At 40.5% G+C, this 16,577-nt stretch overlaps 1 protein-coding gene and 1 pseudogene across 7 annotated transcripts in view; both read left to right on the top strand.

Annotated features, from left to right (window-relative positions):
- RGS7 (regulator of G protein signaling 7) overlaps positions 1-2,338 on the top strand; it is a 588,990-nt gene extending 586,652 nt beyond the window's left edge. For all 7 annotated transcript variants that reach the window (XM_033196582.1, XM_033196581.1, XM_033196583.1 and 4 more), the window contains one exon: positions 1,680-2,338. Coding sequence is in view for 5 of the 7 variants with exons in the window: in XM_033196587.1 (XP_033052478.1) it covers positions 1,680-1,730 (51 nt within the window). In the remaining 2 variants the exon portion in view is untranslated. The remainder of the gene's footprint in view (positions 1-1,679) is intronic.
- Positions 2,339-6,403: 4,065 nt separating this feature from the next.
- Positions 6,404-8,168, top strand: LOC117075777 (annotated as a pseudogene).
- Positions 8,169-16,577: the final 8,409 nt, after the last annotated feature.

The following is a 16,577-nucleotide window of genomic DNA, read 5'->3' on the forward strand; positions in this document are numbered from 1 at the left end:
CACATGTTGAATCCTAATCTCAAGGGTGACAGTATTAGGAGACACGGCCTTTGGAAGGTAATTAGATCATGAAGGTGAAGCCCTTATGAGCAGGAGCCTTTATCAGGTAGGCCCAGGGAGCTTATTTCCTTCTTCCATTATCTGAGGACACAACGAGAATGCACCATTGATGAACCAAGGAGAAGGCCCTCACTTGACAAAGAATCTATAAGTGTCTAGATCTTGGACTTCCCAGGCCTATAAGAAATAAATTTCTGTTGTTTGTAAGCCACTTAGTCTATGGTTATAGCAGCCCAAACAGACTAAGGCAATGACCATGAGTGATGATGTGTCTCCCATCACCGCCGACCCCTTTCTAAAACGGAGCCACATTAGGTAGCAAATCAAGACTATTGTTATGACTGTAATTTATTACTAAAATATATGTTTCCAATTTTTTATTTTTACTTATTATTTTATCTTGAGATGTACAAAAATTCATTAAATAACTGGCCCACATTATTTTATAATAGAACATGTAAAATAAGACATAAAATGAAAACCACCAGTTTTGTATTCTGATCAAATACTTCAATTTTTTTTTTTTTTTTTTTTTTGAGACAGAGTTTTGCTCTTGTCACCCAGGCTGGAGTGTAGTGGCGCGATCTCGGCTCATTGCAACCTCCACCTCCTGGGTTCAAGTGATTCTCCTGCTTCCAGCCTCCTGAGTACCTGGGATTACAGGTGCCCGCCACCACACCCGACTTGTTTTTGTACTTTTAGTAGAGAGGGAGTTTTGCCATGTTGGGCAAGCTGGTCTCGAACTCCTGACCTCAGGTGATCTGCCCACCTCAGCCTCCCAAAGTGCTGGGATTGCAGGCGTGAGCCACTGTGCCCGGCCTCAGATTTCTTATCTCTCTGGAGTACTTGTAATTAACAGCAACAATGTTGACTTACAAGATTTCTAAAACCTAAGTATGTGCTTTATGTAATCGTATGATATGTGGAATCAGAATAGATCAGATTTTTTCTTGGATTAGGGTTGGAAGAAGTCAGGAAAGGATAGGAAGACGTCAACAGCTGGAAACAGGGAACAAATAGACTTTTATCTTCAGATGTATAATTTTCACCTTTTTCTCCATTATTATGTAAGGTAGGGGACACACTCAATCTTGAGTTTCATGAATCACACCCTCAAAAACTGCATTTTGTTTGATTAAATCATATCCTCTACATTTCTAGATATTTATAAATGTGACATTAATTTCAACCACTGAACAAGAATGCACTCACATTATTATCTTTCAGAGCAGCTTACTAAGATTTATTGTAACATGTTTATAATCAGTTGGGAACCTAGATGTTGCTTCATTGCTAAGCCTTGGTGGAACATTTATGGATATGTTTTATGATTTGCTAATCTGTGCTGTGAAACCATCAGTCTGTTTGCAGTGGGGAGGAAGGATTTGGGAGGGGTAGGAGGGTGGAGGGAGGGAGGATAGTTTTGTTTGACGTGTCAGTGGACGGAGGGAGCGGGGAAGGCAGGTTGGTCATGAAGTTTGAACTAAGATGGACTTAAAGGGTTCAGTTTTGACCCTTGCACACAAATCAGCTACAGTAAATAGTTGCTACTACTAAGCAGGTTTTCAGTGATCATACTTGATTTTCTTTCTTTTTTCTTGTTTTATATATTTTCTCAGGGGAAATCTCTCACATCCAAGAGGTTAACAAGCCTTGTTCAGTCTTACTAAACGGATCATCTTGTAGCATGAATGCAGACTGGAGTCACTGCACATACTTTGTAGCTCGCTGTTGTGATCTGGAGCAGAGGACATTAGAACAAGATGTTGCATGAGCAAAGGACCTAAATTGTTATTTGTGTGTGTACATTCCATCTCCAATGGACTCTTCCATCTCAATGCCTCCATTCCAAACTGTTGTCTGCTTTCTTTCTCCCTCTACTTACGCTGGATCTGTGTCTTTTCCTTTTTAACAAGTTCAAGTGAAGTAAAACCTTTTCTTTTTTTCCTTCTCTCTCTCTCTCTCTCTCTCTCTCTCTCTCTCAAAGCTTCAGCTAGACACACAGTTCACTGAAAATTCAGTCAGTCAAAAACTGGAAGAACTGTAAAAGAAAAAAGTATATATCAATAAGTATACATACGGCTTCACATTTATTAAACAGTAAATTCGCACAGAAAGTTTCATTTCACCAATGTATCCACAGTCAGAAACAAACTCCTGTCTTTGTCTGTTGTCTGTACATTCTCCGTTAATGTTTCTTGCATTTATTTTTATACCATATTTAAAGAAGAAACACCTTTTACTCCAAATGTATTAAAGTTGTTCCCTTCTCTGTAAATTTGTGTATGTTTATATTGTTGTTTTATCTTTCATTAAAAGATGCAGAATCTCATTGCTTTTGTAACTTTTGACTTCTATGCTAACTAAAAAAGAAGATGCTGAGAAATCCACAACCCACAACTGCAGAGTTAAATTTAGGTTGTCACCTTGAAATTTTTTTCAGGGTTTCAAGACACACTTGGATAGTACAGAAGCCAGGGGCAGATGGAAGTTTTTTTGGAGGCTCACCTGAGACTTGGTAGATTCTTTTTCTCCCATGGAAGAACACCACAAATTGACCTTCCACATTTTCAAAGCTATTTAAAAGGGCTTTCTGCCTCGTGATGAATATGTATCTGTGTATTCTGCAAACTACTATTTCTGTTCGAATTAGGCTTAAGTGTGACTTATTAAATCAGGTACTGATTTGTTCCTCAAAACACAATTCTAAAAATATCGTAGGTCAGTGCCTCTTAACTTTTCGGAGGTTACAGATTATTTTGAGAATACAGTCACCTCTTAGCATCCCTGGGAAATTGGTTCCTAGACCTCCTCAGACACCAAAATCCACAGATGCTCAAGTCACTAATATACAATGGTGTGGTGTTTGCATATAACCTATGTAAATCCTCCCACATACTAAATGATCTCTAGATTATTACAATATCTAACACAATGTAATGCTGTATAGTTGTTATACTGTATTTTTAATTAATATAACTTTAATTGTTGAATTATTATTTTTATTTTTGACTTTTTTCAAATATTTTCCATCCACAGTTGCTTGAATCTAAAGCTATGGAACCTGTGGATGTGGAAGGCTGACTGTGTGATGTAATTAGTAAAATTTAGTGATGCTTACTAAGTGCCTGCCACTTCATTAAGAGTTTTCCATGCCATCAAAATTCTCACATTGAATCATCGCAGCAGTCCTAGAAGATCATTTCTGCAATTTTGAGAACACTGAAGCAGAGAGAGGTTAAGTAACTTGTTTGAAGTCACCTAGCTAAGTAGTGGATTGGGATCATACGGAAGGAAAAAAATCTTTGCTTCTACCCTTCTAGGATCTTAGCTGTGGCTCTGTAACAAAAGACAGATTAACAACAGAAAATCATACAAATTTATGTGCCAGGTGCGGTGGCTCACGCCTGTAATCCCAGCACTTTGGGAGGCCGAGGCAGGTGGATCATCTGAGGTCGGGAGTTCAAGGCCAGCCTGGCCAACATGGTGAAACCCCCGTCTCTACTAAAAATGCAACGATTAGCTGGGCATGATTGCGGGCACCTGTAATCCCAGCTACTTCGGAGGTGGAGGCATGAGAATCGCTTGAACCCGGGAGGTGGAGATTATAGTGAGCTGAGATTATGCCATTGCATTCCAGCATGCACTACAAGAGTGACACTCGGTCTCAAAAAAAAAGTATGTGACATGAGAGGCTTCATTAAGAAATGAATACCTTAAAAAATGATTAAACCTGAGTGTTTATACTAGGTTTGATGAAGAGTCGTGGGACAATTGTGATAGGGCAAAGAGATAGGCCCTAAGGACAGTAAGCCAGGAGAAACTGAGCAAGTCCTGTTCATTCAGATTCTCTTCAGCACCCCTCCATCTTCAGGGAGAAGAATGCTCCATTTCTCTGGATATAAGGAGAGTATCTCTCACAGGAGGGTCTTATGACCTGTTTCAAGGGAAGGTCAGAGAGTCCCTCCTGAACCTGCCATTTCTCAAATTTCTTCAGCTTAAAATATTCAGTATTTCGGAATAGAACTCACAAACCCCATCATCATATAAACTCAGGCAGTCTGACTGCAGGGCACACTAGACTGCCCGCCTATCCATTCTACCACAAGTTTCTTTTGATAAAAATTATGTGAAAGTTCACAGAAACTCACAGTTGTACTGTATTTTAGGACATTCACAGACTAATCTCTGTAGCTCGTCCATGGACCCCAAGTAAACAACGTGACTCAGTTTAAGGGCTGGATCAGTGGCAAAAAAAGGTTACCCAGCCAGGAGATGGGCCTGACTTGTCTGCTTTTGCATAAACCAAGGCATTGCAGACTCTGGTTATTTAAAAAAGAAACCAAGTTATTAATGCCTGTTACTTACTGTAGATAAATTTAAATTCTGAAAAAATTTACTATCATTCGTGATAAATCAGCAGTGGAGTCTGTTGGTTATTTAATAAAACTGTCACATAATGGAAGAGACTTGATAGGAGAAATTTATATATAAGCTATAATCTAAACACTGTAAACAGTATAGGAGATATTTAATTATATGCTCATGTTTAAAAAGAAGAAGAAGAATCCATAAAATGCAAGTGAATTAAATTGATAGACCGTATCCTTTAAAATAACTTAATTTAGGACAGTCTTGGACAGACAGCACTGAAGTTAGATTAAAACTCTAGTTAGTAGAAACATTCTTTTAAGGGAAACAATAATCCTATAAGAAGAGTGTGGTGTTTAAACAATAAGCGTTGCACAAATACAATTGGTTGTTTCAATAGTTATCTTTCACAAGCCATCAGTCCTTAGAAGTCCATCCTTCCTGGTAATTCCAAATCATGGAAAAATTTCCCCTTCTTGGCATTTTTAATCATAGAAAAAAAAAAGCAGCAGAAAAGAGAAACCCTCAGGCAAGTATCCCCAAGTCAAGAATCCCCAATTTAAAAAGTTACTCAAGTTATTCAAGCCTAATGACTCCATTTAATGTGGCGTAGACAAGACTCAGATACAAAGCAAGAGTACTTCAGGAGAAGCACAGAAAAGTGTTGGAGTTCCTTGCAGTTCACTCCAGTAAGCTCTTGGCATCTGCCTCCCACCCCGTGCTAAAACCATTTGATCTATAAGGCACAGAATAAAAACCCCTCAAGTTTCTATTTAATAAAATTGTTTTTAAGTTTTTTTTAACTTTGAGACCATCAAAAAAGTTATCCTCCAATAAACCAGAGTTTCTACACTCACACTGCAGAGCTATTTTCATCCTCTAAATTGCATTGACCCATTTCTCCTCTGAGCGATGTTACAATAATGTGTTCCGTGGATCTGCACAGGATTTTCTGCTTGAATCAAAATAACAGAAATACGGCCAGCAACCTTATCTAAGCTGTGTCCGAAAATAAACGAAGGCAGAAACCCTCCCACTTCGTAATGAGCAGTGTGAGACTTGATCTTGCTACTCAGGACTCACAGCTGTGCCCTTAGTTCTCCTGGTTGGCTGCTCACTTCTCTTTACATGATGGTTTATGAATAATTCTGGTCTACTGAGAGAGGCAAGTCTTGGCTGCTAGCACGAATTTAGTCTAGTTGCATGCACGGATTGTCTCCACACAGAAGATTCTGTGTCCTTAAATACACATTTGAAAGAGCACATTGAATATTTAGTTGTTTTACTGTGGTCTGTGACTACCTCTTTGCACATTTTAGTAACCCTCTAAAACGTCAGCAGGAAACAGCCAAAGCTACGGATCCATCCCCTAAGCCATTTTAAGAAATAGTGCATAATAATGAAGAATTTAAAGAACATAAAGAAGAGAGGAACTATATTCATGTATTACACACACATACACAAATAGGTATCTTACACATTTTATTGTACAACCATACATTTGTACTTTTTATTGAAAATGTTGTGCTCTAGAACTCATTTTTTAAAAGACATCAAATGATGTATCAAACATAAGATGCTTCCATTTAAAAATCAGATTAGAAGAAAAACCTGCAGATGCCCTTAGATATTTTGAGGAGTTTTTGGAGCTGAAATGTGTAATGTGTTTACCACTTCATTTTCAAAAAGGTCATTAGAGGCTGGGTAGACATGAATACTTCTTGATTAAAAAATTGATTAACAGGCATTGTAGGAAGGAGGCGGCAGCATCCCAGGCCGGTAGGATGATGCTGCAGAGACTGCGGTGGCAGCAGTAAGCCCTCCCGGCCGCTCAGAGCGCTGTGGAGCAGCGTCCTCAGCCCGGCCTCTGACCGCGGCGCCCCTCCTCGAGGCTTCTTGTCCACCCGCCCCTCCCCAGTGCGCCGGCCGGGCTGGCTGCCCTCCCCGGCCCCGATGGCCGGCCTGCCTGCTCTCCCCGGCCCGATGGCCGTCCTGGCTGCCCTACCCGGCCCCGACGGAGGGGAAGGCTGGGCCGGCAGGCTGGCGGGCGGGCTGGCGACGATGCAGAACTTCTGCGCTCCGCCGAACTGCACGCGGAAGAGCACGCAGTCAGACCTGGCCTTCGTCAGGTTGCGGAGGGACCCGACCAGATGCCAGAAGTGGGTGAATTGTAGGGGAGCAGACTTAGAAGATAAAACACCGGATCAGCTAAATAAACATGACCGGTGAGGTGTCCAACATTTTGAGACGTCTAGGATCTGTAGAACTAGTCCTTATAGGACAGTTCTATGAGATAATGCAATACCAACAATATTTGCTCTTACCAATCATTTGAACAACCTACCTAGAAAATGAATAAAAGGATTGTTGATGAACCTTCTGAACAGGAACAAAAACATAAAGAAACCAACAAGAGCAATGCTCAGAACCCCAGCAAAGAAGGGGGTGAAGGGCCAGATGAGGACATTTTACCTCTAACCCTTGAAGAGAAGGAAAACAAAGGATACCTAAAATCTCTGTTTGAAATCTTGATTCTGATGGGAAAGCAAAACATACTTCTGGATGGACATGAGGCCGATGAAATCCCAGAAGGTCTCTTTACTCCAGATAACGTTCACGCAGTGCTGGGGTGCTGGATAAATTGTGGTCAAGGGGTCCTGAGAAAGCGCTTTGAGACAAGAGCAGTTAACACGTTGTTTTGTTTAAAAAAAAAACACACAGCAGAGGCAGATGCTAGAGATCTGTGAGAGCTGTATTCGGGAATAAACTTAAGGGAAGTGAGAGACTCACATTTCTTTTCCACTATCACTGGCGATGAAATGGACATGGTAGGGGAAGGGCATCTACTTGTGTCGGTGAGGTTTGTTGATGAGTCTCGTTGAGGTTTGTTGATGAGTCTCATAAAATAAGAGGGTAATTTGCAGGCTTCCTGCCTTATGAAGCTGATGCAGAAATTTTGGCTGTGAAATTTCACACTACGATAGCTGAGAAGTGGGGATTAAATACGGAGTATTGTCATGGCCAAGCTTACGTTGTGTCTACTGAATTTTATTCCAAAATGGAAGTTGTTCCTTCTAGACTTTTAGAGAAATATCCCCAAGCTATCTACCCACTCTGCTCTTCCTGTGTCTTAAATATGTGATTGGTAAAATCAGTACCTGTTATGGGAGTATCTGTTGTGTTAGGAACAATTGAGGGAGTTTGTTCTTTTTTTCCATCACTCACCACAACTGCTTTTAGAATTTGACAATGTAATTTCTGTTCTTTTTTCAGAACAGTTAAGAAAGGGATAAAGAATGAAGGAACTCTGCCATTCTCAGTGGACAGGCAGGCATGATGTTTTTGAAATTTTAGTGGAACTTCTGCAAGCATTTGTTTTATGTTTAGATGTTATAAATAGTGACACAAATATTAGATGGAATAACTGTGTAGCTGGCCGAGCATTTGTACTCTACAGTGCGGTAACAGATTTTGATTTCATTGTTACTATTGCTGTTCTTAAAAATGCCCTATCTTTTACAAGAGCCTTTGGGAAAAATCTCTGTTTTCTTTGCAGCCCGTAGCTTGACTGCAGTACTGCGTTCACTCAGTGAAGTGATGGAGAATATTGAAGTTTATCAGGAATTTTGGTTTGAGGAAGTCACAAATTTGGCAACCAAACTTGATATTCAAATGAAACTCCCTGGGAAATTTTGCAGAGCTTACCAGGGTAACTTGGAATCTCAGCTAACCTCTGAGAGTTACTATAAAGAAATCCTGGCCGGGCGCGGTGGCTCAAGCCTGTAATCCCAGCACTTTGGGAGGCCGAGACGGGCGGATCACGAGGTCAGGAGATTGAGACCACCCTGGCTAACACGGGGAAACCCCGTCTCTATTAAAAAATACAAAAAACTAGCTGGGCGTGGTGGTGGGCGCCTGTAGTCCCAGCTACTCGGGAGGCTGAGGCAGGAGAATAGCCTGAACCCGGGAGGCAGAGCTTGCAGTGAGCTGAGATCCGGCCACTGCACTCCAGCCTGGGCGACAGAGCAAGACTCTGTCTCAAAAAAAAAAAAAAATCCTTCCTAAGTGTCCCAACTGTGGAGCACATTATTCAGGAACTTAAAGATGTAATCTCAGAACAGCACCTCAAAGCTCTTAAATGCTTATCTCTGGTACCCTCAGTCATGGGACACCTCCAATTCAATACGTCAGAGAAACACCAGGCTGACATGTATAGAAATGACCTACCCGGCCGGGCGCGGTGGCTCAAGCCTGTAATCCCAGCACTTTGGGAGGCCGAGACGGGCGGATCACGAGGTCAGGAGATCGAGACCATCCTGGCTAACACGGGGAAACCCCGTCTCTACTAAAAAATACAAAAAATAGCCGGGCGAGGTGGCGGGCGCCTGTAGTTCCAGCTACTCGGGAGGCTGAGGCAGGAGAATGGCGTGAACCCGGGAGGCGGAGCTTGCAGTGAGCTGAGATCCGGCCAATGCACTCCAGCCTGGGCGGCAGAGCGAGACTCCGTCTCAAAAAAAAAAAAAAAAAAAAAAAAAAAAAAAAAAAGAAATGACCTACCCAATCCCGACATGCTCTCAGCCGAGCTTCATTGCTGGAGAATCAAATGGAAACGGGGAAAGACACAGAGCTCTGTCCACCATTTATGAAGCCCTCCACCTGCCTGACATCAAGTTTTTTCCTAATGTGTATGCTAAATGACCTATTGCCAAAGGTCCCTTATATTCCTCCTGTGATGAAGGTTGAGAATGAGCAGTACGAAAATGGACGAAAGCATCTTAAAGCATACTTGAGGAATACTTTGACAGACCAAAGGTCAAGTAACTTGGCTTAGATTAACATAAATTTTGATAGAAAACATGACCTGGATTTATTGGTGGACACGTTTTTGTTTTTTTGTTTGTTTGTTTTTGATGGAGTCTCGCTCTGTTAGCCCAGGCTGGAGTGAAGTGGCGCGATCTCGGCTCACTGCAAGCTCCGCCTCCCGGGTTCATGCCATTCTCCTGGGTGGACACATATATTAAACTCTGTAAAAGTAAATCAGAGTTTCCCACAGATAATTTAGAAACCATGGAAAATACCTAAGAGACTTTCAAAAATAGTCTTTCTTATATTTGATATTTGGAAGAAAAGCCTTAAGGTGTATATAGGTCTTAATCACTTAATATCTTTGCCTGTAGGCCTCCATTGAATACATTAGCCATTGATAATCTACCTGTTTAAACCGCCCATTTGAACCCTCATGCTTTGAAGACCTGTCTGTTCTTCCAGAAGAGTACATTGAAAGTGCCATCTTTCACTTCCGCATGATCTCTGCAGGTGGCACTCTGCAATTGTGAAGTCATTTTAGACACAGCATTATTATCACTGTGGATCTCTGCTCAGGTGTTGAGTTACCAGTTCTTTGAAGAAACATATTTTGAAGAAGTGTGAGAGGAAGAAACACATTTTATAAAGTGTTGAAGCCCGCAATTGACCTTTGACTAATAGGAGTTTTAAGTGTGTTAAAAATCTATACTGGACAGTTACAATAAATTACCAGAGAAAGAGAAGCTTGTGAGCTTGCCAAGCAAGGATTCCAGGGTAGATTTTTGTCTTTCACAAATTAACTTAAAGGAACAAGTGACAGTTAAAGTTTGAATGGAAGAGCCTACTATTGTTCCACATCTAGTTATTACTGTTTATATTCCTTTGTGGAGCCTACATCTTCCTAAGCTTTTTAGTAAATACATGTTGAACACTTCTGTTTCATGGTTAAGACAGAATCAGAGGCCATGGATACTGACAACTCATTTATCTTTTTTTTTTTTTTGTCTTTTTTCATGACTCTTACCTACTGCCTCATCTTGATTTATAAGCAAAACCCAGAAAACCTACAAATATAAGTGTTTTGGCATATCTAGAAAAACATGGAAAATATTGCAGTTATTTTTGGTGAAGAAAATAAACTTTGTATAATTCATTTCAATCTAAATAAAATACAAATTTTGTTTTAAAAATTTGATTAATAAATCTTGATATCTTAATCAGGTTATAGGACCTTAATCATTTCACACTTGTTGGGAAATAAAGCCGAGCATGTTTGATATCTTTTAAAGGTTAATATCATCTTTCTCCAGTATTGGTTGAAAGGGTAAAGATAATGTAAATTATCAAGCACAGTGCTTGATACATAATGGATAAAGCAATGTTTGTCTTACCTGCTTCCTTTTTCTCCAAAAGGTCATCATTGCAGAAAGATAAAAGAAATATCCACACATCCCTCCTAGCTGGGGTGGGGTCAGGGATGAAGTTTAGGAGGCCAGAACTGAGTGGTGTGGATCAGGATCCCAGAGATCACAGGAAACACCTAGAGCAGAGTCAGATATGGTAGTGGGTTGGAAACCAATCAGATCGAGTCCATAAAGCACCAGGACGAAAAAGGTGACCAAAAGGTGATACTGGACTAAGTCAAGGAGACAGCATCCTTGAACAAGTGGATTCTGGAAACTCCACTTCTAGAAAACAAAGGCAGAGGTTGTTTTGAAGAAATCTACAGCCTCGTGCTATGGTGTGAATGTCTGCCTCCTCCAAGAGTCATGTTGAAGATGCGGTATTTAAGAGGTGATTGGGTTACATTTGCTCTTCTGTCATAAATGGTATAACCTATTCGTGGATTAGAAGACTAATGAGTTATCACAGGAGTGGATCTGTTATAAAAGCCAGTTTGGCATTTTCTTGTCCTTGCCATGTGACACCCTGAGCTGCCTTAGGACAGAGTCCCCACCAGCAAGAAGGCCCCCATCAGATGCAGCCCCTCAACCTTGGACTTCCTAACCTACAAAACTGTAAGAAGTAAGTGTCTTTTCTTTGTAAATAACCCAGTCTCGTGCATTCAGTTATAGCAACACAAAACAGACTAAGGTGTGTACAATGGAAAATCCTATGGGAACCCAGCCATTATGAGCTGGAGGTGAAGAAGAGAGTAGATGACAGAGAGTGATAATGTAGCAGGGATGAAATCATCCCATCTTTCCCAGTCCAGGGTGTCCAAAGGTATTTTTCTCTGGCTCCAAAAGTATTTTTGTCCTACAAGTATAGGAATTTCTCTCCCCACCCTCTGCACCCATGCACACACCAAGGTTCCAGCAGTCTCCTAGACTACACAGGGAAGGGGTACTCATAACCCCAAAGAAAGACTGCATTCAGTCTTTGGCATGGGAGGTCTTGGAGACCCTGTAACCTATTGATTCCATGATACAATGGCTGGAGAAATTGCCAGGTGAGCTCTCAAATCCAGGCTGGTGATGGTCCCACTCAAGTGCTAACAGACATTTGGCAGGTGAGGTTGCATTTCACAGACTGAGGGAGACTGAATTCGGAGACTAGAGAATATACTCAGAATTGCTGCCTTCAGGCCACAGAGTTTGAGTTGGCTGTGTGGAGTGATGCGCTATGAGGAATGTATTCATATACCTAGTTACCATATCACCCCACACAAACTAAATCACTCCACTCCATATAAACTAGGATAGCAGTTCCTATCCTAGTTTATCTGCCCTGGCACCTTCTGCCCTGCGGACTTATTACAGGACTAAGTTCAGGAGCAACTTGCTATGCGCATTCTCCATCCTATCCCCTGAACTTCTTCCTTTGTAAGGAAGAAGGCCTTTGGCCTTTACAATCCTCTTCAGTATTCAGGCACAGGAGCAAGTCTTTCTGCTTTTTTTTCCACAGTAAACCTCAATAGCCACAGCACAAGATTCACTGGAAAGAATTTCAGCTTCTTCTAGGCTAAAGATTCTATAATAATATTTATAAAGGCAGGCCAGGTGTGGTGGCTCACACCTGTAATCTTAACACTCAGGGAGGCCAAAGTGGGAAGATCGCTTGAACTCAGGAGTTCAAGACCAGCCTGGGCAACATAGTGAGACCTCATCTCTATAAAATAATAACAATAATAAAACAAAAATATATATAATTATAAAGGCAGATGAAACATATTCTAAACCCTCCACTCTCCAAATGGGAATGATTTCTAAAATTTCAAGACTAGCAAACACATAGTTCCTTAGGAAAAGAAGAAAAGTGACTATTTTCTAACGAGAACATAACCAAAGGGGTATTTGGTAATTGTCAAAGACTAAAATCACTTCACCTGGGAGAACAGGGCATGGATCCCAAGCAGAAAGTTCAGGACTCAGAGCCAGGATCTCTTGGATCTCTTTGAATGCAGTCCGAATAAACACTATCTTCCTGGAGCTCAGGGTGGGAAACACAGTACTCCTGTAAACAGAGACTAACTGGACAGCCTCGCACCATTCCCAAGGCCACTAAGGAACTACAGTGGCCATGGTTTGCAGTGGCCATGGTTTCTGGTATCATCCCCTGTACATGAAGGTGAGTGAGGTCATGCCATTAGCAGACACAGGGGAGGAAATATATCACTATGCAGGAGCATTTTCTGAGCATAACAGTCCAAATACATCCTGGCGTGGATGTGGGAAACAGGCTGCGACTTTCCATGAAAGAGAACCACAGAAGAAATGTGCAGAATGTGAGCTCACAAAACAAGCATCCTAAAAATGTTTAAGAAGATAAACATTATGAATAACAGCAAATGGAAGAGTTTACACCAAAGGAAATAGATGAAGTCAACCTGAAAAGTATCCTAGGATAAGTATCTTTAAAATTCTTCAAGTGATAAAGAATGGAAATTAAAACAAGAAGAAGCAGGAAAAATATTTTAGTTTCACACCTACACAGAGTGAAACTTCTGAAATTAATGGTACAGAATAGAGAAAAGATCCCAAAAATTATTAGAGAACACACAAGAAAAAACATAAATCTGATTGAGATTACATGTACCTTTGGAGATGTGGACTGTTGGAAGTCAGTATATGGTTACTCTGATTTTAGAATTTTATATCCAGCTGAAGAATTATCCAAGTGTTGGGGCAGATTCCTGACAACTTCATACAGGCCATGTTTTAAACAGAGTTGCATTGACAGAACAACTTAGAATGGATTCTATCAAGAGAAAAAAAAAGAGGTCTAAAGAATGAATTAATATGTGGTAGCCAGGCATGGTGGCTCACACCTGTAATCGCAGCACTTTGGGAGGCAGAGGCAGGCAGATCTCTTTGAGCTCAGAGTTTGAGACCAGCCTGGCCAACATGATAAAACCCTGTCTCTACCAAAAATACAAAAATTAGCCAGGCACGGTGATGTACACCTCCAGTCTCAGCCACTGGGATGGCTGAGGTGGGAGAATCGCTGGAGAACTGGAGGTGAATGTTGCAGCGAGCTGAGATCACGCTGCTGCACTCCAGCCTGGGCAACAGAGTCAGATCCCGTGTCAAAATAAATAAAGTGTGTGTGTGTGAAGAATTAATGGTAAGCAAAGAAATTAGTAAACAAATATTAGTGAATCTTAATGTGTATGGTTATTTAAAATTATTACAAAATTGAGTATCATTAGTTATGAGCTGGGAAATAAACTTGGAAGTTAGAAGGTAAGATGAGAGTGAAAAAAAAATAAAGTATTTCAACTATTTTGTCATATTTGTGAGGAAGATTGAGGTACCAAATAGCTTTATGTTTAACTAGAAAAAAAACACATCTTAAATTTTCATTAACTCTTTAATTATAGAACATAGAATATAAATATAGAAATGGAAAATAAAACTTTTTTTTGAAACAGAGTCTCCTGTCTCCCAGGCTGGAGAGCAGTGGCATCACCTCACTGCAATCTCTTCCTCCTGTTTTCAAGCGATTCTTGTCCTCATCCTAAAGGAGTAGCTGGGATTACAGGTGTTCGCCACCACGCCCAGCTAATTCTTATATTTTTAGTAGAGATGGTGTTTCACCACATTGGCCAGGCTGATCTCAAACTCCTGACCTCAGGTGATCTGCCTGCCGCGGCCTCCCAAAGTGCTGAGATTACACACGGGAGCTACCACACCAGGCCAGAAAATATAACTTTTTAAACAAATAGGAAATTAAACAAAGAAAACTTCACCTACGCAATTGGAAATAGGAAGATAAATGAAGATAATACTAAATTGCAAACACAAAATAATATAAAAGAAATAAATTCAAGTATATTTGCAGTTGTAATACAGCTAATGGTTTTAAACTGCCTCTTAAAAATTCTCAGAGTAGACTAAAAATATATCTAGATATAGTATGTAAGAGACACTTAAAACAATACTACCCCAAAAATTGAAACATAAAGAATTTGGAAAAAGAGATATAAGACAAATATTATATATCTCTCCAAAAAACAACTTAATATGAAAAGAATTCGTTGAACTCAAATAGGTCATTCATATGGATAAAATGATTTAAAAATCCATCAAGAATCTAAAACAATGATAAATCTGTACTCACCTAGTAATGTAGCCTCAAATTATAAAGTTGTCAAATTTGACGTAATTACAGTGGGAAACTAATTATTTATTTATTTATTTATTTATTTTGAGGCAGAGTCTCGCTGTGTCACCGAGGCTGGAGTGCAGTGGCAAGATCTCGTCTCACTGCAAGCTCTGCCTCCTGGGTTCATGCCATTCTCCTGCCTCAGCCTCCCAAGTCGCTGGAACTACAGGCGTCCGCCACCACGCCCAGCTAATTTTTTGTATTTTTGTATTTCACCGTGTTAGCCAGGATGATCTCAATCTCCTGACCTCATGATCCGCCTGCCTCGCCTGCCTCGGCCTCTCAAAGTGCTGGGATTACAGATGTGAGCCACCGCACCCGGCCGGAAACTAACATACTAATACAAAACTTATATTAACTAAAACTTTCCAAAACTAATACAAAACTTGTTAAAGCTACACAATATGTGAATAACATGATTACCATGACATGTTAATCATGTTATTCACACACATTTATGTTACACGTACGTTTGTGACCACACAGACAAATATACCCAATAGAGAGAGAATAAACTTTGTTTTCAAACACTTTCAAAATATGGAGGGTTTTTTGGTGTGTTTTTTGAGATGGAGTCTCGCTCTGTTACCCAGGCTGGAGTGCAATGATACAATCTCGGCTCACTGCAACCTCCATCTCTCAGGTTCAAGTGATCCTCCTGCCTCAGTCTCCTGAGTAGATGGGATTACAGCTGCGCGCCACCACGCCCGGATATTTTTGTATTTTTAGTAGAGATGGGGTTTCACCATGTTGGCCAGGCTGGTCTCGAACTCCTGACCTCAGGTGATCTGCCTGCCTCGGCCTCACAAAGTGCTAGGATTACAGACATGAGCCACCACGCCCAGTTAAAATCGGTTTTAAAATACTGGTCAAATACTATATGCAAACTAGGCTTAATAGATTATGAAAACTAGTATCCTATGGATTATACTATTTGCCAAAATACAATAAACGTAGAAATCAACAATAAAATGACACATAAGTAACTTTTCTCCATTATAGAAGGAATGTAAAAAGCAAACTGTTATACTACGTATGGGCTAAAAAGGAAATCAAAATGATAATATTTGATACCAAATGTCAACAAAAGTCCTATCCATTAAACTTATGGAATTATGCTAAAGTGGTACATAAAGGAAAATTTATAACCTTAAATTCACTCATTACAAACAAAAAAGATGAAAATAAAAGTGTTCAATTGAAATCGAGAGAGAGGATAACAAAGTAAACTCTAAAGAATGCAAGAACAAGGGAAAATAAAGATCAAAGAAGAAATGGATTAATTTGGGGGAAAACAGATCCAATCAACCAACCAAATCTATTACTTTTACAAAGGGCAAATAAAATAGAAATCTTGAGATAAGCCATAAAAAGGAAAAATGTAGAAAAAAATCAACATTAAAGAACAGCTCTTTCTTTTCTATGTTATTTTCTTCCTTTTCCTTTTTCTTTCCTTCTTGAATAATTCAAACCACAAGCCAGTAGCTGGGACTGAACAAGGTAGGTGTTGTGGGGAGAGCCACAGAGGCTGCATGAGGTGTCAGAGACCACGAAGGCTGAGGGGGTGTCCCCATAGGGAGACAGCCTGATATGGCCTATCGAAGGCTGAACAGGGCAAGAAGAGGGTCCACAAGGAGGGGCACCATCTGCAATAACCCGGAGACAGCTAGGGCATCAGAAACCAAGCCGACTGAGGAGGACTTTACCAGAGTCTGAGGTACCGGTTTCTGGAG

This window comes from Trachypithecus francoisi, unplaced genomic scaffold (genome assembly GCF_009764315.1).
Source record: "Trachypithecus francoisi isolate TF-2019V2 unplaced genomic scaffold, Tfra_2.0 Lachesis_group5, whole genome shotgun sequence".
NCBI lineage: Eukaryota > Metazoa > Chordata > Mammalia > Primates > Cercopithecidae > Trachypithecus > Trachypithecus francoisi.